This window comes from Netta rufina (assembly GCF_964035555.1).
Source record: "Netta rufina genome assembly, chromosome: 1".
Taxonomy (NCBI): Eukaryota; Metazoa; Chordata; class Aves; order Anseriformes; family Anatidae; genus Netta; species Netta rufina.
Window position 1 is genome coordinate 173,065,555 of NC_140123.1, and position 27,119 is coordinate 173,092,673.

Below are 27,119 nucleotides of genomic sequence, written 5' to 3' on the forward strand. Positions count from 1 at the left end.
AAGAATGAGCTCTTTTCTCTCTTAGTTCTTTTTCTCTCATTTCTCCTTTTCCTTTTACAGCAAAATATACGCACATGACAATAACATTATACTCAATAGAGCTGAAAGTGAAATCATATCCAAAACATTAAAAGTCAAGCAGGAAGGGCAGAAGGCCAGTTTGGTTGAGCAAAGATCTTCTTCAAGAGCTTTGGCAGAAAAAGAAAGCATATGGCATCTGAAAGCAAAGTCAGGTGACATGGGAGGACTACAGAGATGCTGCTCACCATTGTAGAGAGAGAATCTGGACAGCCAAATCTCAATTAGAGTTGAAGCTGGCCAGTAGTGTTGGGGACAAATAAAAAGTATTTTTTAAGTATTCTTACAGGAAAAGGAGGACCAGAACAAACACTGGTCTGATACTTGATGAGGATGGTCACTTATCAAACAGGGACATAAACAAAGCAGAGACGTTTTATAAATTTGACTGTCTTTAACACCAGTGATGGGCTTTGGGACCCCAGCTGTCCTAAATTGGAGGATCATGACTGTGGCAACAGTAAACTCCCCGTTAACCCTGAACTTGTGCAGGATTTGCTGCTCCACCTGGATGCATACAAGTCCATGGGACCTGGTGGGATTCATCCCAGGGTACTCAGAGGGCTGCCTGATGTCATTGTGGGACCTCTCTCAAATATTCTTCAAAGGTCTTAGAAATCTGGAGAAATCTGGAGAGGTTCCAGTTGACTGGAAGCCAGCAAACATAGTCCCAGTTTTCAAGAAGGGCAAGAAAGAAGATCCTGACAATTACATGCCTGTCAGTTACACTTCAGTGCCTGATAAAATTATGGAGAAGATTATTCTGAGAGTTATTGAAAAACACCTTAAGGACAACACAGTCACTGGTCACAGCCAACACGGGCTCACAAGGGGAAGGTCATGTCTAACAAATTTAATTTCCTTCTATGACAAGATCACCCAGCTAGTTGACCAAAGGAAGCCAGTCAATGTAATCTTTCTGGATTTCAGTAAAGCTTTTGAACTGTCTCTCACAGTATCCCTCTAGACAAAATGACCAGAATACAGTTAGATAAAAGCATAATAAGATGGGTGAACAATTATCTGACAGGTCAGGCCCAGAGGGTTCTTGTAAATGGGGTTACATCAGTCAGGCAACCTGTCACCAGTGGGGTTCCCCAGGGCTCCATTTTAGGACCTGTCCTCCTCAATGTTTTCATAAATGATTTGGATGAAGGACTTGCAGGTTTTTTTGAGCAAGTTAGTGGACAATACCAAACTGGGTGGAGCCGTTGAGTCCATCAAGGGTGGTGAGGCCTTGCAAAGAGATCTGGACAAATTAGAAAGCCGGGCAATCACTACCAATATTCAGTTTAACAACAACTGCCAGATTCTGCACCTGGGAAGGGGCAACCCTGGTTATATATACAGACCAGGAGACAAGATGCTGGAGAGCAGCCCCACAGAAAGAAATCTAGTGTTTTGATCTACAGCAAGCTGAACATGAGCAAGCAGTGTGCCCTAGCAGCCAGGAGGGCCAACTGTATCCTGGGATGCATCAAGAATGGCATTGCTAGCTGCCTGACAGAAGTGATTGTCGTGCTCTGCTCTGTGCTGGTGTGGCCTCTGGTATGGTGTGCAGTTTGGGGTGCCACAGTATAAGAAAGATATAAAACTATTAGAGAGTGTCCAAAGGAGAGCTACAGAAGAGTCTGGAGGGGAATATGTATGAGGAGCCGCTGAAGTCACTTGGGTTGTTCAGCCTGAAGCTATCACAGAGTGAACATCACAGTCTACGCCTTCCTCACGTGGGGGAGTGGAGGGGCAGGTGCTGATTTCTTTTCTCTGGTGACCAGCAGTAGAACCCAAGGGAATGGCTTGAAGCTGCTACAGGGGAGGTTCAGGCAGGATATCAGGAAAAGGTTTTTCATCAAGAGGGTGGTTGAGCACTGGAACAGGTTCCCCAGGGCAGTGGTCAAGGCCCTGAGTCTGCCACAGTTCAAGACGTGCTTGGACAACACTCTCAGACATATGACCTGATTTATTTATTTTTTAATTCTATGGTTCTATGATTCTATACTATACAAGTATATTTTATCTATACATTAATTATATGAGCAGGTGTCAGTTTATCTTTGCATATTCCCATACCTACTTCACATACATTTTGTCATCTGATTTGTCATCAGACTGACACTTTTTGATTTCCATCTAGCTACAGAGCTTTGTATAATGTGTCTTTCAAATTTTTATGTCAAATTTTTATAAAAAAACATTTTTATGTTTTTTATCCAAAGTTTCCTATGGATATTAGCCATATGCCATTTCTTTTGTGTTGTTCAACACATACTCTTTCCACAGACCGCAATCAGCCAAAACATGATGACTTCCTTTAATGTGCGGGAAAGTACACTTTCCCCTATAAAAAGAATATTTTATAAAATATTACCAAGTAAGGAGTGTAAGAGTCATGAAAAAATGAGTGGAAAAAGAAGATATTAGCAGGGAGCTGGGCAAAGTTATTTATGGCATTTGTGTTTTGCCTGGACTACAACGGAAACAACATGCATAATGTTGTCTACAAAGTCCTTTCCCTTATAGCAACAGAGAATATATCCCCGTAGACAAGGTGTTTTTTTAAATGGGAGGGGTTAGGGAGGTCTAACTCAAGTTTGCACATATGAATAAGGAATACTTGAGCTCTGCTGCAAGCAGCAACATAAAGTGTCTTGGTGACCCATAGCCATCTGATTGCACTTGAAGATAATATTTGTTTGGCTTTTGAAACAGTCATATTTCCTTACCTGTTGTGAACAAATAAAACAACCTAGTACTGGCAGAAACCTTATTCTCTACCAAGTAATATAAAGCAGCTTAGTTCTAATGATTGTAATGCATCATAAATTCAAAATAAATTAGTGGCCATTAAAATATAGGCTTCCTATGATTTGTATTACAGATGCTGCCTAGATATCATGCATTCCTGGAGCCACCTTTCATCTAAGGAGTTATGCTGATATTTTTCAGCCAGAACATATTAAAACGATCCAGTGAAATACACCATCCTCTGCAATGATTTAACATATGTGCTTGTGAGGAGAATATTGCTTAGGTTTCCTAATAAAATAATTATTTTCTTCCTTCGGGAGGAACTATGCTTCTCTAGTAAATTTTAATACATCTTACTGAAAAGCTATTTCTTAGAAAATTGAGAAAATTGACTTATTTAGGCAGTATGTATATCTGAACACCCTGTTGTTTTTGTTTGGTTGTTTGTTTGGTTGTTTTTTTCTTTGGTTAGTTGGTTGGTTTGTATTTATTCTTTAATAACATCTGGAGAAATGATCAAGAAGAAATTACATGATCCAGATTTGTTCCTGTCTTAATCCCACCTGCCACTTCAACTGGTTCTGAGTATAGGGTCAAGTGCTGTGCATTTAAGTTACTGTTTATATTTGAGTAAGTAAATATGAAAAGCTTCTGAACCAGAATAGCAATGGATTATATATCTTTGCGCATTCTTTCAACAGGTGTAGATTCACTGTGTGAAGCACAAAAAAATCACTCCCAGATGCATTACCTTTGTGAAATACTATTTGATTTTTAAGGAACAATACATAAATTAGAACTAGTATTGTATGAAACATTCTTTAACATCCATTTTATTCCTAAAATGAAATAAAAAATTCAAATCTCAGAATTCTTAGCTGAGTTAAATCTGTTAAAAATCTTCAAATAACTCGCTCTGAATTATCTCAAACTTCTTCTGTGGAACTAACTTAAGAAATCAGAAATAAAACTATGCAGCATTCCCATGTTCCAGGTCACTCAATAGTATTTTGCATTTCTAAACATTACCAAATCATCTAAAAAAAAAATGTTGCAGCTCTACAGTTTTTAACTGCAGCTTAGTGTAAGACCAGCTACAGGACTGTATTGCTCATTATTATACATAAAGTCACAAAATGTACAGTGGACATACCACTGGGATGAACCCCCATCACATTCTCAGAAGTGCAGTCTTTGTGTAAGTCCAGCCAATTGGAAGGAGGGATTTCATTTATTTATTTATTTATTTATTTTGAGATTTTCTGTAAGTTTCTATTACAATATGTGTTAATTAGAAATGATTGTTCAGGTTATCAACAGCTTAAAACCATCTCTCATGTCAACTGTATTCTCACTTGAGAATCATACAGTTTCAGGTCATTACCGGTGGATACTTTGTTACACTGTGTGTTACATCAGTAAATATCAGAACAATTCTTACAGTCAGGGTGCCTGCTTGCCTACTGCTCAGCCCACTTTGCAATACTGGAACTACACAGAATCGAAATAATTAACATTTATATTAGGAGAAAGACTCATACTTCAGGTCAAATTGTACTGCGTCCTTGAATTTTTATTTTTATTTTTAATTTATTTATGAAGTAGAGACAAGATTACTGACAAACAAGTCATACCAAAAAGGTTGGTCAAATGATTAATAAAGTGAATACTCCCAGTTTTTCTTAAATGCTATACACCCTCAAAACTACTCTTGCATATTTTATATTTTATTTGGGGGAAAATAATAATTTATGCATAATGTATTTTTAAGGTTGATATTAATAAAAATGAGATTTTAATGACTGCCTGTGGGAGCACTTAAGTCATTGAAAGTACACTGCCAAAAGACCTTTATGTCACAAACACCTATGCATAAACATATTTGCATATGTTTATATGTTGACTTGAAGCAAGCGAGAAATAAGTCTTAGCTTTGAACCTGATGAGATCACTTAGGCATTTGAAATTAAGCACATATTACAGGATTAGCATCATGGAGACCATACTTGGAACAGAGTCCCAGGCAGTTATTTTGCGTATCTCTGATAACAGCATAACATTGTTACTGAAACATGTAATTCATCACTATATATTTTATGTTTTAAGTTTTCCTACTGACTCCTTCTCTCTCCCCACTCCCCCCGCCCCCAAACAATGGTTCTAGAGTATCTAGCTATAGATTCAAAAAAGACCTGCAGATTCATCATATGTTGAGCATGAACATATCTTCTTTATCAATAATGTATCTATTTACCTGGTTTAGTTATTTTATTTTACTGCATTTTGCTCGGGAGATGTCCAGGGAAACTAAAATAAGTAAATACATGAATAAATAAATCTTATTCACCATACGTAATGCCATGTTGCTTCTCACCAGCTTCAATACCTCATGTGCCTTAATTAAATCTTTCATGGCAACAGTTTTTAAATAGAAGATCCAAAAATAAAGCCTCCTGCACTTTGCTTATTTACTTGCTGCTTTGAAAATTACAACTATTCCGATTAGGCAAATAACAGGAGCTTAATTAGAGACATTCAAGGCTTAGCAACATCACAATAAGGAGGGATTAATACTGCCATTTACATATATGATAACAGTTCAGGCAATTTAGAACAGAATTGGTCTTGAAGCATTTTTGAGTGAAATTTGACTTCCAAGGACACAAGATTACTCCGCTTCTAAGGAAGGCCAAATAGGAAACCTATCTTCTTGAATTGTGCCTACTCTGAGAGCCACTGCAAAGAGTCCTTAGTCCTGACACTAAACTGTTCCTCTGAGTAAGTTATGTTTTACTATGTAGAAAATAACAAGAAGATCAAATCTAGGCTACATCTTCAAATCTGGAAGCAGCATGTATGGGACAGCAAAGCTTATTCTTGTAAAAGAGGAAAAAAATAATCACTCACATAATTACTGTTCCTGGAAAATCAAAGACATTCCTCCATAGGAGAGCGGTATGAGCAAGATTTGTAGCAAAACACATTTGGTACTGCCAGCTGATACTGATAGGGAAGTGTTTTGGAGCTTTCTACACAAAGACTGAAATGTTTTCAACTTTCAGATCATTCACAGAGAATAGGAAAATATAACATAGATTATAGATTTCTGTCCATAGATTTTTATCAGCTTATAATCAGCTACAGAAGGATGTGGACTTAGTCAATTATTAAGCAAAAAACCTTTTCTCCCAGCTGGGTTTTTTATTTAGCTAATGATGGGAGCTGGAGAATTATGGGTATGAGGAAAGATTAGATATTTACAAGCTAATAAATAATTTTAAGATTACCAGAGAGTTTTAATAGCATCAAAACTAGTACAACCTAAACAGTGTCATTGAAACATGGAAAAATTACAACCTATGCAATATTCAAGAGATCTAGAAAGACTACAAATATTAATAAAACCAGCAGGACAAGTTCAAAATCACTATCAATTGGGTGCATATCTCTGCAGGAACATACTTAGATTTTAACGTCTCTAGAGAGTGAAATATATCATATTGGTATAGGGCAACAATTGTGTAGAGTAGCATCACTTAAGGTGTGTGCAAAATAGAGATCTGAAAACTTCCTCTAGGTTCCTTTAGCACTGAAAAGACAGCCAGTCTTTCTAAAACATAATTTATCTGTCGTGTTTTGGACAGTTAACATAGGAAAGGACAAATCAGAAATTTCCATTTTTATTGACTGACAACAGAAGTTGTCTAGACAACTGGTTCAGATGTAAGTACCTATGCTGAGGAAGACTAAACAACACATGAATACCATCCATATGATCTCTAGTTACTATTGTTAAAAAACTGTAAGGGTACAACTATTTCCTTCACAATTTTCCAAGAGTCAAAGCAGTTAATGAAAAGTGTTTCAAAGCAGTATATACGAAACACCTAAGAAGGCACAATTAATGTAAAACATGTCCATGGAAAAGTACTACAAGAATTGTTTGAACTAGATGATTAAATGAACAACTTATTTCACAATACATTCTCCTATTTTAATCACAATCTTCACATTTAAATCCATGCCATTTGGTTGTCTCTTTATAGTACATATTAATCTGAACAAAAGTCAGGTAAAATTACAGCCATTGCACTTACTTATTTCTTGATAATTAAATAAAAATGCCAACATTTGTGAAAAATGAAGATAAACTTGTTTTCTGCTTATATGCTCCAATGAAACATATTATTACTGAAGCTATAGTTGTATGTACTCTTTGACATGGGTAATCTTAACAGCAATCTTAATAATCTTCACGGTAATAGCAATCTTAATAAACTTCAGTTACGTGAAAAGTTTCTGACTGATTAGAAAACTCTCTGCGTGGCATGTATATTTACATGCAATCTCTGCAAAAATCTTCAAAATCAGTTAATCAATTAAGATTGTTTGAAGTAATCTTAAAAGACAATTTAAAACCATCTCATTCTTTGATTTCTGTAGTTTCCCTGGCATCAGAATAAACCTGTCACTAAGTCCAGTTACCTCTGTTAGCAACTATGTATCTACATACCATTACAAATGTCAGTAAAAATTCAGTTGTTGCCAATTTATACTGGTTTATAGTATCTTATAAATATCTCAGTTCAGCTCTGTTTCCCTTGGCTATACCTTTCAAAATAAACAAAGGAATAGTTCTTAGACATTCCAAAACAATGGACCAGTAAAATTCTATAATAAGTTCTTTGTAGAGTGTTAGGTTTATTATTTCATTTGAAGTGCTGGTGTGATTACAATGGTATACACAGCATGAGTAGATAGACTTTTCCTTCCCCACAGAACTTCTCTGGTATCTGCTTAAATATCTCATGATTCCCAGTTGTGCTACACCATTGTTTCATTACCTTTGAATTACGCGACACAGATCACAAATGCAGCCATTGTATAATCCAGTGATATGAAAAACTATATGGGAACTGATCCAACATTATTAGCATACAGAAAGAAGAAGAAAAAAAAGTATTCCTTCATCTAAGTTTTACAAGCTCAATGAATATATCAAAGGCCTAAGTTAGTCCCTTGATATCTTTTTAAAACAAACCAGAAGTTTTAGTCCCTTAGAAAATGTATTTTATGATGAATGCTATTTATTATTGTTTGTCTTTGACCCGTTACTTGAAATGAAGTGGGAGAGAAAAAAGAATCTTCTTTATGGATAAAAAAGCTGTAAATATTGATTACTTTTACCTATAGAAATGAAGATCAAGAAAAATACAAAGCCTTAAATGGGAAAAAAAAAGAACCTAACTAATGTTCATTATGTAGTCTATTATGTTGCCTGCTTGTATATAAACAAGAATTTTTTTCCTTATAGGATGGAATTAATTTAATTAAAGTCACCACAACTATCTCTATGATAATCATTACTATTATCCTATGTCATGGACATTGAAAATGTTAGTAAAAGTACAGTGGGAATTTTCTTATAAATGGTTTTCTGTCAATTACTGAAAAGACAAAAATATTTCTCTCAATGGCAGCATGTCCTTAACTTTAAGACTGGCTTTTTGAGTGTGGCTAAACAGATCCCTGTAAAAACTGTTTCATGAAAACTTGACAAAATTGGATAACCAAAAGGCACTGAATAACAATTGCATCTTGTCTGTTCAGCCAAACATAACAAGCTGAAGAGTAAAAAAGCAACTAGCTCCTGTAGACAGAATGGCACTCCTGTTCAAAAAAATACTACGTATATATATATATAAAACAATCTACAACAGGTGTTTTTTCTCATCCTTCTTCCCACATCCAACTTTAAGGGTGCTTACTAACTTATTAGGGTGTTAGAAACCTCTTTGTGTTTAAAACACTCATTACTACCACAGAACATTGCCCTACAAAGTACAGTTTTATTAAAACTCAAAGGCTTCCAAGAAATGTAAGAAGTGGCTGTGTTACCCTTCAGAGGCTTTATCAGAACTCCTTAGCATTCAGGTCTTCTTTTAAAAACTGAACTACTGTAAGTTCATAATATTTGTGTTACTCCTGATACTTCTTTTTTGTACTTATCTCCATTTGTTAGTAAGATTCAAAATGCTCTGTTCCTGTGTCACCTCATTACAACTTCTTTTCCTTTATCTGTGAGTCTCAAATTAACTTGACATAGATGTTTTACATATATTTTAGGCTAAATGTGAAGTATTCCCTCATGCCCATGAGGCATTTGGAAAGTTGATAAGTTCTGCTTTCAAGGACACTCTAAATGAGGTTATTAAAATTCAACACTTTGCATATTCTGATGGAGAAAAACATTTGTCCCTGACTACAAAGGACATAGGTCAATTCAAGAAAGCTTCTCAATCTTCTTATCCATGGGTACTGAAGGCCTTGTACCAGTATTTGTAAAATCTAAATAAGAAAATGTTACCAGGGAGGGAGAAAAGTGTAGGAGCATAGATTCTGTCCAAAAGTAAAAATCCATAACCATCTGTTGTTTGTGTTGCATGCATTTCGCAACTGTCATCTCCACTGTGCACGCCATTTCATCTTCACAGCAATATCTCTAAAACACCCACTGAGATAAAATCACAAATATTTTGAACATACCATATGATACGTTATTTTCCAAATTAATATTCGACAAAGTCATAATGAGAACTTTTTTAGTTTACTTTTGTGTTGTCACCTGAAAACTCTTTTAATAGTTTGTTACTACCTGATAGTTAAGCTCAAACTTGAACAATTAAACAAACAAACAAACAAACAAACAAACAAAAAGAGATAGGAAACTATTAAATGCTGCATTTTTTTAATTGTTGGTATGTTTTCAAAAACAGTAACAACCACTATTTACAATTCTATAGCACTTTTCTCTTCAAAAAAGGTTTCCAAATGCTTTTTTAATCATTTACTTGGAAAAATCATCTAGAATTTTGTCACTATCCCCTGGGTGGTTTAAGAAAAGGTTGCATGTGGTACTTAGTGACATGATTTAGTGAGTAGTATTGGTAGTAGGGAGATGCTTGGACCATATGATCTTGAGGTCTTCTCCAACCTTAATGATTGTATGATTCTAAGACAATCCTACATTTCACAGCTGAGTCTGGCTTGGAGAAATTAACAGCTCTTAAGATAATTTCTACAGTGCAACGTCAAACCCACTAAGTAATTTTTGAAAACAAACAAACCAAAACACCAACAACAACCAATACCAAAACCAAGCAAACAAATAAAAAACACCAAATAGAAATCTGTCCTTGGAAAAATGACAGAAAAAGAGTTAAATAAGTAAACCAACTGCTTTTTCCCTAAGGAAATCTAAAACCCAAGGTCAACTGTGTCTGAAATCAACAGACCTGTCACGCAGCTTTCATGGCTGCCACTAAGGCTCCCATCAAAACTACAATGAAATTATTAAAAACATTTTGTGTTGTGTTTTTGTTTTGCTTATTTTTAATTTTTTTCTTTTTTTGCTGGAAACAGATTGAGCTTTGAAAAGAAGCTCTCTAATCATCTTTGGCTGGTTAATGATGCACAAAGCAAAAGGTGAAGTTTAGAAAAAGAGAATGAACTGAGAGAACTTGATATCAAATATATTTGGTCTTTTTCTTCAGTTCCTTAATGCTTGCATGTTTCAGAGCACACATACAGCTCTGTAAGTATACATACATAGTCAATATATATAAGAATACATATATGCACACATATCATATATAACTATGTGTTCATATACACACACAAACACAGGGTACCCTGTCAAGATAGCTCAACTAATTTCATCTTATCCCAGATTCTGTCCTCCAGCACAAGAAGTTTGGTGGTCTCAGTCACAGTCCCTTGTGTGTAGGAGTCCATCACAAAACCATCACCCCTAATCTAATACAATTGACAGTCTCTGCTCAAGAGAGGCAAAAGAAGGAGTTGCCATGGAGACTGAACTATTGCTCTTCTCCAGAGGATGCTTCTTTCAAGCACAGGCTGAACAACAGAGGCTGTCCAATATCTGTAACCTTGATCACATTACAGGATCTTGCAGTTTGGGAAGGCTTTTTAGTAAACTCTAACAAATATCCAGGAGACAAGAACAGGGGAGAAAACAGAGAGCTTGAGGGGAAAAAAATAATAAAAACAATAAGAACAAACAAACAAACAACAACAACCACAACAAAAAACACCACCACAACAAGAACTATATGAAAGTACATATTATGGTAGATTGAGAGAGGGAAAAGAGTTTCATATTGACTTGATTTATCAGATTTGTCACCTCTGTTTAGTGCTTTCCTAACAGGGTGAATGCTGTGCTTGACCTATTTGCTGGAATTAACCAGGACTGCAGGAGACCATATGGATTGCCAGATGGTCTCCTATAATTTAATGCCATTTATTCTAAGTATGAAGTAAGTGATAAACATAATTAACATTCTTTTAGCTCCTTACTGGATGCCTTTTATTAGTGTTTTTTTTTTTGTTTTTGTTTTTTTTTTTCCTCAGGAATTGAAAGGTAAGTTAATACCTTGTTATTGAAACGCAGATGCCAGCTAATTAACTGCAAGAGGCTGCAGCCTCTAAAGCAAAGTGTCGGCACAGACTCTTACTTATTCACTGACCCCACTGTGATGATTAATAGGTTGAATGCTAAGCTCTAATGAGGATGACAGATCTTAGATGTTTTCAAGTTACCTTAATTAATAGCATGATGAACAGAGTGTTCATGCAGACATATCACACTTCATAGTAAACACTACACCCTGTACCATGGTCTTAACGTGTCTTTCACATTACAGCACATCAAATACTAAGGAATCAAACCACCTTCAGACAGTAGAAACAATGCAGTGATTTCCTCCAGAAATGTTTTTCCTGATTCCTATTTCATACTCTGCCAGTGATTGTCTAAATGGCCTATTTTTTAGGAAGTGGTTCTAGAGAAGCTGTGGCTTCAAAGAGTGTTTTATCAGGCAGGATCGTCATTCTCAGCATTTCAAAACCATGAGTCCATAACAAGATATGCAAACAACTTTGCCTACTGTTCCTGTGCTAACAGTCTTCATAGGGACTGGGCTAGGTCTTAGCAGAATGAATAGTCAACTATTTTGTAATGTTTAACATCAATGTACAGGTGAAGATATCATGCTGGTACTCATAACATTGAAGGAAGTACTAGAGAAAAGGCAGCAGTACTGAATGCTTTGCATTTTACATTAAATATTGTGTACATTGAACCTGGTATATAAACATGACCACAGCCGAATGCCCTTTGATTTGCATCTGTACTGTTATTAAAACTTAGGTGAACTTTGAGATGACAGAAATGGCATAAATTAAATGTTATTCAGAGATTAAAACAAACAAACAGCACCCGTGCTATAAAGCAAATCTGTCCTTAGAAAATTTAGCTATGAATTTAGCTAAAAAACACAATGAAATAGGGTCCAGACCAAAAGTCATAGCATAAGGTAAGTAGAAGCAAAACACAGCTCTTTATCATCTGTGTTCTTCCCTTCTTCCAGATGGGTCCACATTTGTTCAGGGGCTTCAGAAGCTAATTTAGAGGGGGCCTGAACATGACATGCTGTCCATGCCCAGAGCAGCCATGCATACTGCCATGCCTTTGAATTGCTTGTAGACAGTCTGTCCAGATGTGCCTGGCAGAGTCCTAGTCAAGCAAGCCTGGGCACATGAAATGCCACATCACAGGGTAACTCATTTCTAGGCTTGCAGTACCCATAAAAGCCAGTCTGGTTTAAGAATGACTTGGTCACACATAGCAAGAACATACATGATCTTGCTCTTTACCCTGCTCTTGAAGGCATTAATTCAAGTTACTTCTTCATTTGGTGAATTTTCTCATGATTGTTGCTGTTCCTATAAATTCCTTCAGGATTCTCCATATGAACAGATATAGGTTAAAAATATCTTAACAGCAGATGTTTATTGCTATTGACACCACTTGTCATGTCATCTTTATTGGGTCTCTGCCTCTGTCACCATTTGAAAAAAAACATTCATTTTTCATTCCATTAACCAAAAAATATTTACCTGCAGTACTTAAGACAACACTGTGCTGGCTGCAGGATCTTTTTTATAGTCAGAGGTGAAAAACAGATACTTAGAGAAACTCCCATAGCCTGAAATCTCTTCTATGCATACCTACCTCTCTTCCTTGACTGCTAAAGCAACTATGACAAGTGCTAAGATTTAGGAAGGCTGAAATCAGTGATAAAATAATAACCATGAAAAAGTAAGACCATGGTTGTTTCAACAGGTTGTTTACTGGACCTGACAATACCGTACTTTATTATAGATACCACTTCTGAAAAATATTGGAGTGATGCTTTTCAGTGAGTAAAGACACAGTTCTATTGGCACAATGTTTTCAGTTTCTCTTTATACACTTTTATACATATGTACATATGCATACATAATATATGCATTTAATAGCTCCATTACTGCAAATGGTCAAATGTTCCAGGTGCTTACCTTACAACATTTTTATTTTAAAAAGGGCATTAGGTAAATTCTTACCTGATCTTAAAATTATTACCTAATAAATTTAGGTAATAATGATAAAATCAGATAATAATTAACTTCAACTGCTTTAAGATCATAGGGAAAAAAATAGACAAACACAATATTTGCAAATTTCACAAACATCTTACCTCCTGCATACATGACAGCCAACATTATTGATGATATCCAAGCTATTTCACTATATGATGTGTGGAAGATTTCCTGTATTTCTTTGAAGAATACTGTGATGGCTTTGGGGAATGCATAGGAAAATCCAATGGAGATAAAAGCCCCAAAGACCACAACCCATCCCCAGCCTCCATCTGGAGGAGGGTATTGTGGTGCTCCTGTTGCTGGTGGCATTTCTATTCTTTGTCTCTTCTCCACCTAGGCTGAAAAAGAAGAGAAGAGACAAAGTTTCAAACAGTTTTCCTTTTTTATCAAACAGCAGTATTCTGTCATCATCTGCAGAATCCTCAAAGCTGAGACCTTCCAGTTTACATGGGACCACATGGGACCTGTTTTTAGAAGCAAAACCTGTTCTGAAAAACAAAGAAACAAAAAATATGTCAAGAATATTTGAAATATCCGATTCAGTATGTTCCACTATTACAAAGGACTGACCTCAGTTACTGAAGTTGTGCTTGCAATTAGTCACTTAGAACATTAGTCACTTAGAAAGCAAATGTGTCTCTATGGGTAAATTTATGTAGCTTTATGCTCTACATTATGCTCTACAGTATGGATTTACGATAGGTATGAAACAGAAAAAAAAAAATGAAATCAGATGTACAGGAAACAATGGAAAAAAGTTATAGTAAATTATTCCTAAATGCTATTTTTTTAGCAACATTTGCAGGTACTTCAGAAAAATTATCAGCAATGACAGCAAGTCATAACACAGTGCTTTGTCATATGCTGCCATTTTCCAATTGTTGACAATTGTTAATATTACTTGCTTAACTCACGAGAACATTTTAAAAGCATATTTAAAAAAAAAAAAAAAGAGAGAGACTTAAAATTTCTTGTGTTTCCGTAAAATAAATGTAAAATATTACAATTCCAAATTGTATTGTTTTTAATGTTTTCATATGTGAATTGGTAGATGTTGCTATTACTTGCAGGAACAAGGTGGTGGTACTCTTTTTGCTGTATCCACATGTTTAAAGACATCAGGAAGTCTTTCACTAATAAATTTTCAAACTTTCCACAACTATTCTCTAATTTAGAGTTTACCATAATAGAGGACAGCAGAGTGATTTTTTGTAGAGGTTCTGAGAGGTGCAATCAAGAAATTCAAGGAGCTCAATAAATCATAAGTAATTCACATAAAACTCCTAAGGCCTGAAATTAATTTTATACTTAATCACCTTGATATCTAAATACTTAAGATGACTATATTATCCATTACCTTTCTAGAAAACACGTAGTAGCAAGAATCCATTTTGTAGTTTAGAGATTTTTCCAACATAAAAACCCTTTATTACTAAACAGAGCTGGGAATCTACTATATTTTCTTCTGTGCAATCCAGCCTACACAGACAGCATGAACCGAAAATTCCTCCTTCCTCTGTGTTCCTTCCTTGGGCATTTAGGTAACTTAGTACTCTTGATTGGTCTCCAACCACACCAGTACAAAAAGCTGTGATTCATAACAGTATGTAGGTTTTTGTTATGCTTATGATTAACAGCGAATCTCTGTAAGACTTCTATGCCACTTACGCCATATCCCAGTTTCTCACAGCAAACTGCATTAGCAGTGGGATGATATAATTACCTTAACAAAAAATAAAAAATGAACTGTGCCAGCTTATATTAATCTCTCAGGATAGCGTCTAGAGTACTCTCAGGGTAAATGCCATGTAGTACTGCCTACAACACGACAAAAAAATTGCAAAGTGTTGCTTTTCAGATTATCACAAGGCCACTGCTGTAACAGAAACCTCTGTATTTCTGATTCTCCAATTTACTGCTTTTCGTTGTAGACATCACCTTCATATTGGCAGACCTCCAAAGGAGCTAAATCAACCACTAAAACATCTGGCTTCTATGCGAGGTTGGAGAAGCCCAGGTAATTTGGCTTCTGCATCGTATCATACAGATTTGCTGCTGGCAGCAATAGGTATTTGCCACTCTGTACCCAGACTGGATATATATTTTTATATGCACATCTAGAAAGAACCCTTGGCATATATTTTGTTTCCAGTTACCCTGGTCTCAACTTAGTCCACTGACATGCATCAGTGAGGAAAACCTGGGTCTGCCCCTAGAAGATGGACAAGTAGAGACACTTCTGGTTGCTAAAACTTAACATTGGCAAAGCAGTTAAACACCCATTTGCTGTTGCTGAATCAGGACCCATTGGTAGGAAGAGTATCTCAAAAAAAAAACACTGGACTTGAAAAAACACATAGTAATTGATTGCCACCACAAATACCAAAACACAAATTGGTATGAAAAGCAGAGCCTATTTCTGTAACCTAAGTGGTAGTAAACAACAGAGTTTTCTATCTGTCCCAGAAAGCTGTTGTTCTGCTCATCAGAGAAAACTTTTGGTTATATCCTAAAAAAAAGGGTAACTATTATTTTCTTACACTTCAAAGTTTGAGCATATTTGTTTTCATATTTCATATTCATATGACAACACTTCTATCTTTATTATAAATTTTAGTAATGCAACACTACATCAAGGCATTGCTCCCCATACAAATGGCAAGTGCTTACCAATTTATTGAGGAAGTACTCCTTTTTCTAAAAACAACACACAACTGTTTTGCAAAGTCACTGCCACCATATTGGTCAGAATAACTCCAACGGTTCCTGAGTGTTGTAACAACCCAATGCCCTGATACAGGCTTGGGGAAGGGTGGCTAGAAAGCTGACCAGCAGAAGAGGACCTGGTGGTGCTGGTCGAAAGCCGGCTGAACATGAGCCAGCAGTGTGCCCAGGCGGCCAAGAAGGCCAAGGGCATCCTGACTTGCATTAGAAATAGCACAGCCAGCAGCGCTAGGGAAGTGGTTGTCCACCTGTAAGTGGCACTGGTGAGACAGCACCTTGAATAGTTTTGGGCATCTCAGTTTATTAAGGATACTGAGTTGTTCAAACGTGTACAGAGAAGAGCAACAAAGAAGCCTTTTGTAAAGACCCCATTATATCTACTTTTCCAGAGGAGCAGCACAGACTCTGACAATTCAATGCTTTCCCCCCTTCAAAAGCTTCACAGTAACCTAAGAAGGCACCAGGGAAAAGAGCAAAGGGGCAGTGGCTGTTCCTATGCTTCAGCCTAGAGGCAACCTGCTGCAAAGCCAACTGCACTGCCAGCTTCTAGCACTGCTACAGTAAAAGACTGCCTGCTAATGTATGCCAGGCATTACCCTGCCAGAAAGAGGAGTCTGGATCATCATATCTCACACCTCCTATTTATCCCACAGAATACAGTTAATAATAGCTTCCCTGATATTTCTTTATGATTGTGATAGTCAACTTAGCAGCAGTTAAAAGGTAAAAAGGGAAAAAAAAAAGAAAAAAAAAAAGTTATAAACAAATACATTTACACCAAAAGGAAAAAAGTATTCATTTTGTCAGAAACATTAAGCCCAACATTTCAAGTATTCTTCTTAGCAGCTAAAGCAGCTTTCTTCTGTAACATTTTCATTTAATGTCCCTGAAACTGAACTTCTAGAGCAGTCTAGCATGTTAACATCTTCATCTCTTATCTAAGCCTAACTGTAAAGATCCGGATAGTATAGGAAGTATACAGACAAATGCAAAATCCATTAGCAACCAAAACAAAGCAGTGTTTTAGATGAGTGGATGTAGATGCTGAGAAGGTGAGAGACAGAAGAGGGAGGACTGAAGCAGTGACAAGTGAAATGTCTTCCCAGAGCTCTCAGGGCTTATTATGGGCTATGAAGAATAAAAAGACATAGGGTAGAAAATGTAAAAGCAGGCATACGTGAAGATGTTCAAGTGAAGGACATTGCGCCTGAATAACAACAACAAAAGCTGCATCTGAGTAAATAAAGGTCACCAGCAGAATCCATAGTCAGTCATGTGAATTCCACCATGTGCTCCAGGGCTTACACGGGAGCATTGCTCATACCCCTCCTTTTACAGGCAGGTGGTGAGTGAGGGACACTGCCTGCAATCTGTACAGAGTGGAGCAGGGCAACAAGTTACTGAAGCATGTCCCTGGTGAAGCCATCAATGCCTCTTCTCTCTGTCAGGTACAGAAAGGCTACTCAGCCTTTCCATACCCTGAATGAGGCTGTGCACAAGGATCTTCTCCTCTGTATAAATCTCATTTATGAAAGCAGTGAACAAATACATAGCTTACAGTAATAAGAGCTCCATGTGTTTACTAATAAACAGTAGAAAGAGGACAAGAGGACACTTTAAAAACATGTGATGTGCTACACATGTGGGTCTCTCATCACAACAACGTTTAATTGGGCAAAAGAGAATTGAATTAAAAAGAGAGAGGTGGAGAGAAAGCAAGGGAAGGAGGAAAGAAAGAGAAAGGAGGAAGAAAAAAAGAAAAAGGAAGAAGGAAAAATGGAAGAAAGGGAAAGGAAGAAGGAAAGGAGGAAGGAATGGAGAGAGAAGCAAGCAAGCAAGCAGCAAGGTCAAACTAAGAGCAAATGCTACAGACAATGCACCTTGATGCAGACTTCATTCAGTCATGATCAACCTGTTCAGACTGCTCTTGTACCAATGCTTTGTTAATATTCTGCAGCTGTCAGCTGCCAGAACCAGCTATCAATACAACTCTTCTCAAAAGGAGTTGTATTGTTCTCATGTTTACAGAGACACTGATTTTACTGGGAGTTTTAGTTTTGCATTTCTGCAACATTAGAGCAACCCTTTTCTTTTCCATTCCTGTTTTGTCTGCCTTGCCCTCAACACGCCCCATCACTTTAACTCAGCAGATATTTGTCCCAGAGGAAAAGAGCTGGTATGAGAAAATTCTGTCCCTAGTTGTAGAGTACAAATATTTGGCATGTGTGTAGGGCATTCCAGCTCCATGTGGTAAGCCAAGGACCGCAAAGATTTACAAATTTGAGCTAATTCAGTCTTGTAATATTCCTGCAGGGTGATTCAGAAGTATCATCCACTTTCAGACATGGGAAACAAATAACAGCAACAGGTTAAATAACTTGACTAAGTCTTGCACCAAATGAATGGCAGTGCTGGAATGTGGACTAATGTCTAAGTAAATTGTCAGTTAAGCCTGAGATGAGAACACGTGTTTTAAAAGCTCATTAGGTAATAAATGCTGATTGATCGTACAGCTTGATACCTGAGCTGAAAGCACAGGTGTGGTACAGTTTTTGCTTTATAGGTTTGGAGAGTCTGCTGCTCTAGCTAAAACCTAATGAATATTAATTGCATTCCTATATTTGAAATCAATGATTTTGTGGTAGCATTACCTAAAGAATGAGCTATATAGGAATTACACTTTTATTAAATACCCTTGTTTTAAAGATATAAATAATAATAATAATAATAATTGTGATTATTTTAAAAAACATCAAGCCCAAGCAGGGAAAGGGGTATCATCTCACCGAATGGTACTGCCTCAGCAACTTCTACAAGCTCTTCCCATTATTTTGAGAGCAACATTCAGTATTTGAAAAAAAAAATCTTATTAGTTTTGAGACATGATGTTGTTCTGACTTGGGATTTTGTTGTGGGGAAAGGGAGGATGTGGAAAGACTTGGACTGAAGAGACCAAGAGAGATTGTTCTCTGCTCTTATCTCTAACTACTCACTTCTAGAGGCAAAATAGCTCCTAATGAGCACTGGTACCCAGACTGCCGATCTTCCTGAAAGAGGAAAATAGGCTATATTTTGTGTGAATATTTGTATTCAGAGACTGAAGAGCATGTGATAAATAAAACCCAGGTATATTACATATATACTCAGAATCTGAGTTTACCGCACTTTTTCCACTGGGGTCTAACCTGCAGGACAAATACTCCCCGTGAGAGAACAAACCTGCTAAAATGTACCCAGGTTATCAAGCATTATCGAAAGCTGTTGGACTTTGTAGTTTCTCCAATATGCTTGAATTGAAAGGCAATGTCTGTGAATGCTTTCCAGACAGAAAAATGTGACAATAAAATACATTATACTATAGCTATAGTATACTATATTCATTTGCATTTATGGGGCTTATGTTAGGATTTGTTATTTCTGATAAAAGTCTAGGCAAATCTTAAAAACAAAAAATCACTGGCCTTAATTGGTTTTAAACCCTTTTTCACATCAGTCCTCAACAGCACAATAACCAACAAAGTTAAAATATATTACCATCGTTATTCTACATACCCAGTTTTATCCTACTAAAAAAAAAAAAAAAAAAAGACAAATTATTTTTTCCCTTGATGAGGGGATGAAGGAGTAGCTCTAAATTTTCATATTTATGAAAGAAACATGCTGTTAGTCAACCCATCCATAATTTATAGTTGAGAATCAATACTGTAGAATACTTTTCATCCCACTGAAGCAGAACCAAGACAAGTATGTGCCTGAAGACAGCGTGGGAAAGTAACAGCCCCTCACACATCCAAAGCAGGCATAGCAGTATCTTTCTTCCAAATGCGTGGAAGGTGAACATAGGCAGGCTCTGTGGAAGGAGGCAGAAGGAAGGGAAAGCTACGTGTTGTCAGATAAAATAAATGAACAATCCTAGTACCTTTCTTTCCTCTTAGGGTTTGGTGTTGTAATGGACTGAGTCTTAGTAACAGCATCAGCTGAGCAGATAATTGGATGGAAAAGCAAGAACTGTTTGTTGAGTAAAACAAGCATGATTACAGATGTGAATTCCTGATGCCTGGGGGAATAATGAAAGGTCTAATTCACTTTTACCAAGAATACTGGAATAAAGGCACATCCTCTGTTTGTACCAGTTTGAGGACTCATAATAGGATTACTGAGACAGAAGTGAGTCTGGTGTGGTAAGATATTGTCCTATAAAAAGCAAAAGTGTATAAATTGCACTGGGAGAGAGTAACAAATCCCATTCACACTAAGGCACTGTTTAATCGATGTTTAAACAAAGTCTGAGGCCAAAGGCTGTTTCTAAGTCACTAAAGTCAGGGTTTTACAGAACTGGGACCTCCACCTGACAAAATTATATTGAAACTAGTGTTGCTACATGTATGAGATCAGATTGTGAGCACTATTAAGTCAGTAGTGAGATGAATAACATTTCTCAAAACTAATATTAATGCAGCATTTATAATTCCTTGGATTTAGTTTCCTGTTGATGTTGTTGTTGCTGCCTCTTTCTTCTAGGAAATCATATTCGAAACTTTAGAAACCTGTTCTGTATTCACAGTCATTCTGGGTAGGACTTCCATTCATCATGCCTTCTGTTATTACCTTTTTTCTTTGACTTTATGGGAAAACTAAATGACTGGCTTACTCTGGATGACTAAATGCCTAGATGAGTAAAGTTAAGTGAAATGAATTCCAACCAAAGTGATTGCAATTCTGTTTTAATTACTTCAAAAAAGAAGTCAATAGAATATCTAACCCAGAGAGGCTGGCATCTCACCCAAATTGGAGCACACTGAAATGAAATGTTGATGGCTACATTGAAAATGACAGTGATACAGTCCGAAGAATTAATTAGTTTTAACAGTAAGTTGACTGAGGACGATGAAAAATTCTGTGCATTTGAAAAAATCCCCAAACTAATCAACCTTTAAAAAACAAGAACAACAACAAAAAACAACCTCTGTTGTACCATTAAAGAACAAGCTTTAATAAGCTCAGCTAAACTTGTTTGTTATAGCTCAAAGTATCAGCTCTCTGCACTGTAAGAATATTGATCTGCTTATTAGTTTATTTCTAACCACCACTACCATCCTTTCAGTTCTGGGAGTACTCCATCATATTTAGCTATAAGCTTATTATTTTAACCCTTCAGAAACCAGTTTTGGACCACTGGCAATATACATGTAAGCCTTTTCAGTACATCGGCACGTGTATATTCTTTAAAATTTATGTTGAATGAATGTTATAAAAAAAGTATATCCAGAATAACAGAAATGACTTCATATAAATCTGGAGCTGTATGTTTGATAGATATTTTTAACAGTTCTGATATTTGGAGGGAGTAGAGTTATATATTCACTTACTTGTAATATTTTATACATGGAAGAACAAAGGTTTCAAGTCAGTGTTAATGGAGTTATCTGCACTGCTGCTGCACATTATTTGAAAAACATATAGCATAATCTTTCCAAAGCAGCAGATTTTCCATTATCAATAATAACATATATTCATTTTAATATCATTCTCCAGTACTAGGCTGGATATTGATGATGGGGAAAAAATAATCTGTTCTTAGTCTGTGCAACTAGTTAAAGTTTTTAAAATCGAGACTCATATCTTTTTACATAATTATATAATCCAGAAGTGGCAATATTTAATTCAATTCCTACTGAAGATAATATTCACATCCATCAGTTTAATATTTAATGTTATGAAGATGCAATAGATTCCAATTCAAATTTTGCTGACATAAATTTCTGTAAATGCTATCAAAGTTAATCTCTGCTCTTGAGGCTAGAATCCAAGCCCTGGCTGTTTTCTTTACTTCTACATTACAGACCAGGGTACTTTCTGCACATGTCCTAGCACTCACCTAAATCCTGTCCTGGAAACATCATCTCAGACATAATAAGAAAACATTTTCTTCAACGTTTGTGCAGCACATGACTCCCATGGGTGGAAAGTTACTAATATTTAAGTCTCAGTGACAACTACTTAGATTATGTAACAGGAAGCAAACTGATCTGGATTCTGTTCCTAGGAACATATGACTGGGATCAAATAACAGTCCAAGCCTGGAAAGTATCTCCAGACTGCAAAAGCTTATGAAGGGTTCACACTTCAAGTATTCCTGCCAGTTTGGAAATTGTTACCGGTTTAAGAAATGTTTTCTATATTATTAATAAAATGGAAAAGGTTAGTAATGCTTCTGATGAGATAGAAACATTTAAAAGTGTGAACTGAGAGGTCTAAAGAATTATACATTACCTTAGCTATAGTTAACTTGTGTACTGTACTGAAACTTACCACTTAGACAGGTAAGAAAGAAATGGACAGAACCATCAAAACTTACAATAAGCAAAATGCCTTTTAAAAGAAATTATTTGGGAACTATTGTATCTTGGAAAAGCCAGAATATTTTCTGCAGTTGTAGGTATATGGTCTAAAAACTTGCAAAGAATTTAGGTCATAAGTAAGAAGCTATTCAGGTAATGTAGAATTTTTAAAGCTTTGTGGGAGCTAAGAAAGTGAGCCATCTATTTGTACGAAATAAAATTAAAAACGTATAGTTAATTCAAACTGAAAAATCAAATCAATATATCTCTGCCCATAAAGGCTTGATGCATGAGCTCTTTCTGACAGTGGAGGTTAAAATGTGAGCCACTGATTCCAAGCACAATAGAATCAAGAGAGAAATTAATCCAGAGGTCATTCAAGGATTACTGAAACCTATATAAGGCCAGTAGAAATGATGAAAATAACTATTTCATCCATGTGCCTTAACAGAATTTAGCAGAGATTAAAACTTTGCATACATTTATTAAAAAAAAAAAAAAAAAAAAAAAAAAAAGATTTGAGAACTGAATCAGAGCGAGCTCATAAAATAAAGTGGAAGAATTCTGAAAATGTTAACACTTTTCTTACAGTCACAGTTTACCCAGAAGTCTTCTCAAGATGGAGACATTAATTACCATTGTATTTATCTTATGACCAGTGCTTCCCAGGGCTCTGGAAAAGCAAAACTTGTTAAAAAAAAAGTGAGCCAGGTATGCTCACTCCAACCACCTCTGGTTCCATGCAATAGATTAGCAAGCAGATATACTAATATATCTGTGTTGTGGCCATGCAGAACCCATCCTTGCAGATGCACTTGCCTTTCCTTTAGTATGGGTATCGGATTTTAATAGCACTTTGAGGACTGTGCAGGGGTAAGGTAACATCTCTAACCACCTAGCACTAAACAAGACAGCAAGCCCAGCACATCCAATTTTACAGCCTCTCTCATACTGATATTTATGTTAGTAAAAGATTGTAAAAGAAGATCTATTTTTATTTGTTAAACTCTAACTGAATAGACAACTACGTAAATGGGGAGTTACATATTTACATGAAACACTGTAGTATTATGCAGAGATACACTCTTTTGATGACTAAACATGGCTAGTAGGAGCAGAACAGCTATATTAGCTCATTACCCCTTCTAAGCAAATTAGTTCTCCTCCGGTATCATGGCACTGTGCTACATAAAGTAGGTACATGTATGACGATTATTTGTCCAGTCTGGAACATGATGATAAAAAATTCATTTGAAGTATGTACCAAAACTAATATAATTTAGGCAATGACAATGTTTTAGTATAAACAAATACAGGGAAGGAAGAAGTTAGGATTGTATTTGATTTCCATGGGAAGGAAGAGGATGTTTAATTACAAACTTACTATGTACTTTGTCCAAGTGTTAATGAGGTGACCTGCTGATATATATACAACATAACTTTAAAGACCAGGATGATTTAATCAAATTCTGATTGTACTCTGCCACCCATTGTGAGAAATTGGACATGGGGAGTTCAAAAAACCTCTCATGCCTATTATGGGGGACACCTTCCTAGCACAGTACACATTGTCCAGAGAGTGTATCATACAGCTGTACCTCTCATAGAGCTGTTCTACAATGGTGGAGCTACAACATTCTCTGAATACTTTACAGAAAGTTTTAGAATTGATCAAGAGTTAAACATATTGTTTATACCTGTATCATTTGCAACTTTTACATTCTGCCCTCATTGAATGTCCAGAATACATGTATGAAGTCTGTGCCTCTGCTCTGGCATAGTGTCAGTGAAAAGTCATTGTTTGGCATTGCTTGATGCACTTAACAAGATGAAGAGATGACCAGCCACTAAAGGGATCAAGAGAAGCACTATACAATTCTGAAACCCCTTCCCTCTCATGCTGACATGAGAAATGACAAAGACTCTTGAAATCAAGTATTGACTTTTCCCATTTTTTCAGATTTTTCTGTATTTGTCCAGATTTGATTCTTTGATAATACTTTTCTCATTGAGCCCAGAACAGTGTTTACCTTATACACCACCTGTTTCCCTTGCTTATGGTGGCTCTGCAGCTTTTTCCAGAACTTAAGCCTTTTGATCAGAACTTATGAAGCATCTTAGCCTGTTACAAAAGGGCTCCTTTCAAACATTAAGAGTAACTCCTTTCCTTAATACAAATGGACAGTCTAAAGAGACCATCGTCTGGGTTGCAGGCCCCAAAAGATATGCAAAAAGGAGTTTTGAAGTCTGGCAGCCTATATGTGGTATGAAATTGCTATTGTGATAGTTCTGTTTTAGCTGATAAATTACTCATTTTGGACACAGCACATGAACAAGGGCCAGCATTGTTTCATTATTCAAAAGCAACCTGATAAATCCACAACTAGAAGAACTTTTGTGCTGAGCTCTAGTAGTAATATATTAGGTGCTGTAATTTGTGAATTGCTCTTAGATATAAAATAAACATACTGAAGCTCCACACTCAGAATCAGTTTGGTTGTAATGAACTTGTATGGCTATAGTGGCCAAACATTGCTGTGGGTTGCTCCTAAATAGCCTTGAATCATCCACACTTTAAAGCTTTTACATCACTCAGTGAAATTCACTGTATCCTGGTTTCTGCAAATGGAACATCTCCCAAGGTTCATTAAGGTAGGTTTAAAAAAAGAAAAAAAAAAAAAAAGTACAAAAAGGCATAATTCTTCACAGCTTAACACAGTCTGAAAGAACTGAAAGAAAAGTTTTACAAGTTACCTTTCTCCAAAAACCTAAGAAAGTGAAGACTTAACATCCTCTGTGAATAATTATATAATGCCAAAAAAAATCATTCCAATTATGAAAATAGACTTAGAAATAGCAATGATGTTGACATGAGCTAGATAACAAGGTTTTACTTGTTCCTCCTCCAGAACTGCATAAGGAAAAGATAACTTGCAGTTATGTACCTCACATACACAAGCTGCAAGTCTTTACAATGAAGATATATGCACAGGTGCACCTCACTTTGAGAAAATTATTTCTTTTGTCTCTTAACACTGCAAAGCAGTTTTATTTCTCTAATATGTCATACATACCTGTTCTGATGTGCAAAAATGTGATACTGCTCCACCATATGCTGTCATGTAGCTACAAAATCATTGTTAATTGCCAATAAAGCACTTGAAATAAAGTGCTTTTTTAAGCAAAGGAAAGCAAAGATGGCTCTAGGGCATATTTGACACAAAATGGCTACTATAGAATTCCAGATGGAATCTTTATCCTCAATTATATATATATATGTATATATATATACAGACCATCATATGTATCAGACATACATATATATATACGTATGTATATATATATATAAAGAGAAAAAAAAAAAAAAAAACTCTATCCAAAATAGAATTATTATGTGCATCCTAGGGTACTCCACTTACTTCACAGAAAATGATACACACAGATGAATGTAGATATAATAACTGGTTGTAGGTTTTTGTTTTTGTTTTTGTTTTTCTGAATAACAATGCTGTCTTAGCAGCTGAATGTGCAAAATATGCAATATGATGCTTATTTTGCAAATAGGTTGATGTAACCAGGACAGGGAACATGTAGCAGAAAGACATATGAAAGTCTTCAAAGGCATACATTAGTTCTCTCACCACAGCTCATGCTTTTAATCCAGTATGAGTTGACTGGTATATGTCAAGTTGATTGACACATTTAATTCCTTCTTTTAAGTGTCTTGGTTTTAGTTGGTTCCATTATATTTATTCTTTCATCTTAATGATTTTTTCATAATCTATAATATGAGCGTACCAATAATAATAAGTATACACCTGACTTATTTTTAACTCCCTGCATTACACAAAAGCATATTCTTCCAGTCAAGGAAGTGACTTACATTTCAGATGACCTGGAGCCATTCTCTCACTCTGCATCAAACCTTCTAGTAATTTTAGGGAAGCCTTTCATATTTCATTTCAACAAAATGCTTAAGAATTAGGATAAACTTATTTATATTTTAAATAAAACATTTAGTCTTAAGACCTTTGCAAACTGGTTGTGAGTTACATGTGCCTAACATGTCTGTATCAGAAAGAAACCACTACAGGAAAATCTCTAGAGCTTCAACTCACCTCTAAAGCAGCAACTTCTCTAGCTCAAGCTAGATTTTGTTTGTAGTTATATTTTCAGCAGCCATGGAAAATGAGGTTATTCCCTCCAAAACTGAACAATTTGATTACATGGAGCGGCAATGTTCTCCTGAACAGTCTCACAACTGAAGTACTCTCTTGAAATAGAAACATGCTGGCTAGAATTCTGTTTGATAGAAAACAAACCTGAATGTTAGGTAATGCTCTGATCACTGCAAAAGCAGCTAAAAATGAAGTGACAGGGTCACCTGACATGGCCAACAATGTGACACCAACTAGGTGTACTCTACTAATGTCAAACAGCCCAGAACTATCAAATAACCTTATGTTGTTTACTTAACAGATCCCAAAGGCAGAAAAACATCTAGCACGATCAAGACTGGGCATTTTTGACCATGCTAAGCAGCAGAATTTTAGAAGCCTGAATCAACTAGAAAAAGAAATTTAAGGGCATTCAGTGATACAGTGGCTGTTTGAAGTTTTGATTATTGACATTTATATATTGCTAATAAATATAAGCTTATATGTATGAAGCTTGTATATCAAGCTTACATGTGAAGCTTGTACTCCATTTTGTATCAATTGT

General features: G+C 36.0%; 1 protein-coding gene across 1 annotated transcript in view; it reads right to left on the reverse strand.

Moving 5' to 3' along the window:
- Window positions 1-27,119, reverse strand: part of SLC16A7 (solute carrier family 16 member 7) — a gene marked incomplete at its 3' end in the record, with an annotated part of 78,042 nt that overhangs the window by 16,440 nt on the left and 34,483 nt on the right. Inside the window, exon 2 of the mRNA XM_084306378.1 lies at window positions 13,428-13,670. Within this exon, the coding sequence (XP_084162504.1) occupies window positions 13,428-13,641 (214 nt within the window). The 5' untranslated portion in view covers window positions 13,642-13,670. The remainder of the gene's footprint in view (window positions 1-13,427; window positions 13,671-27,119) is intronic.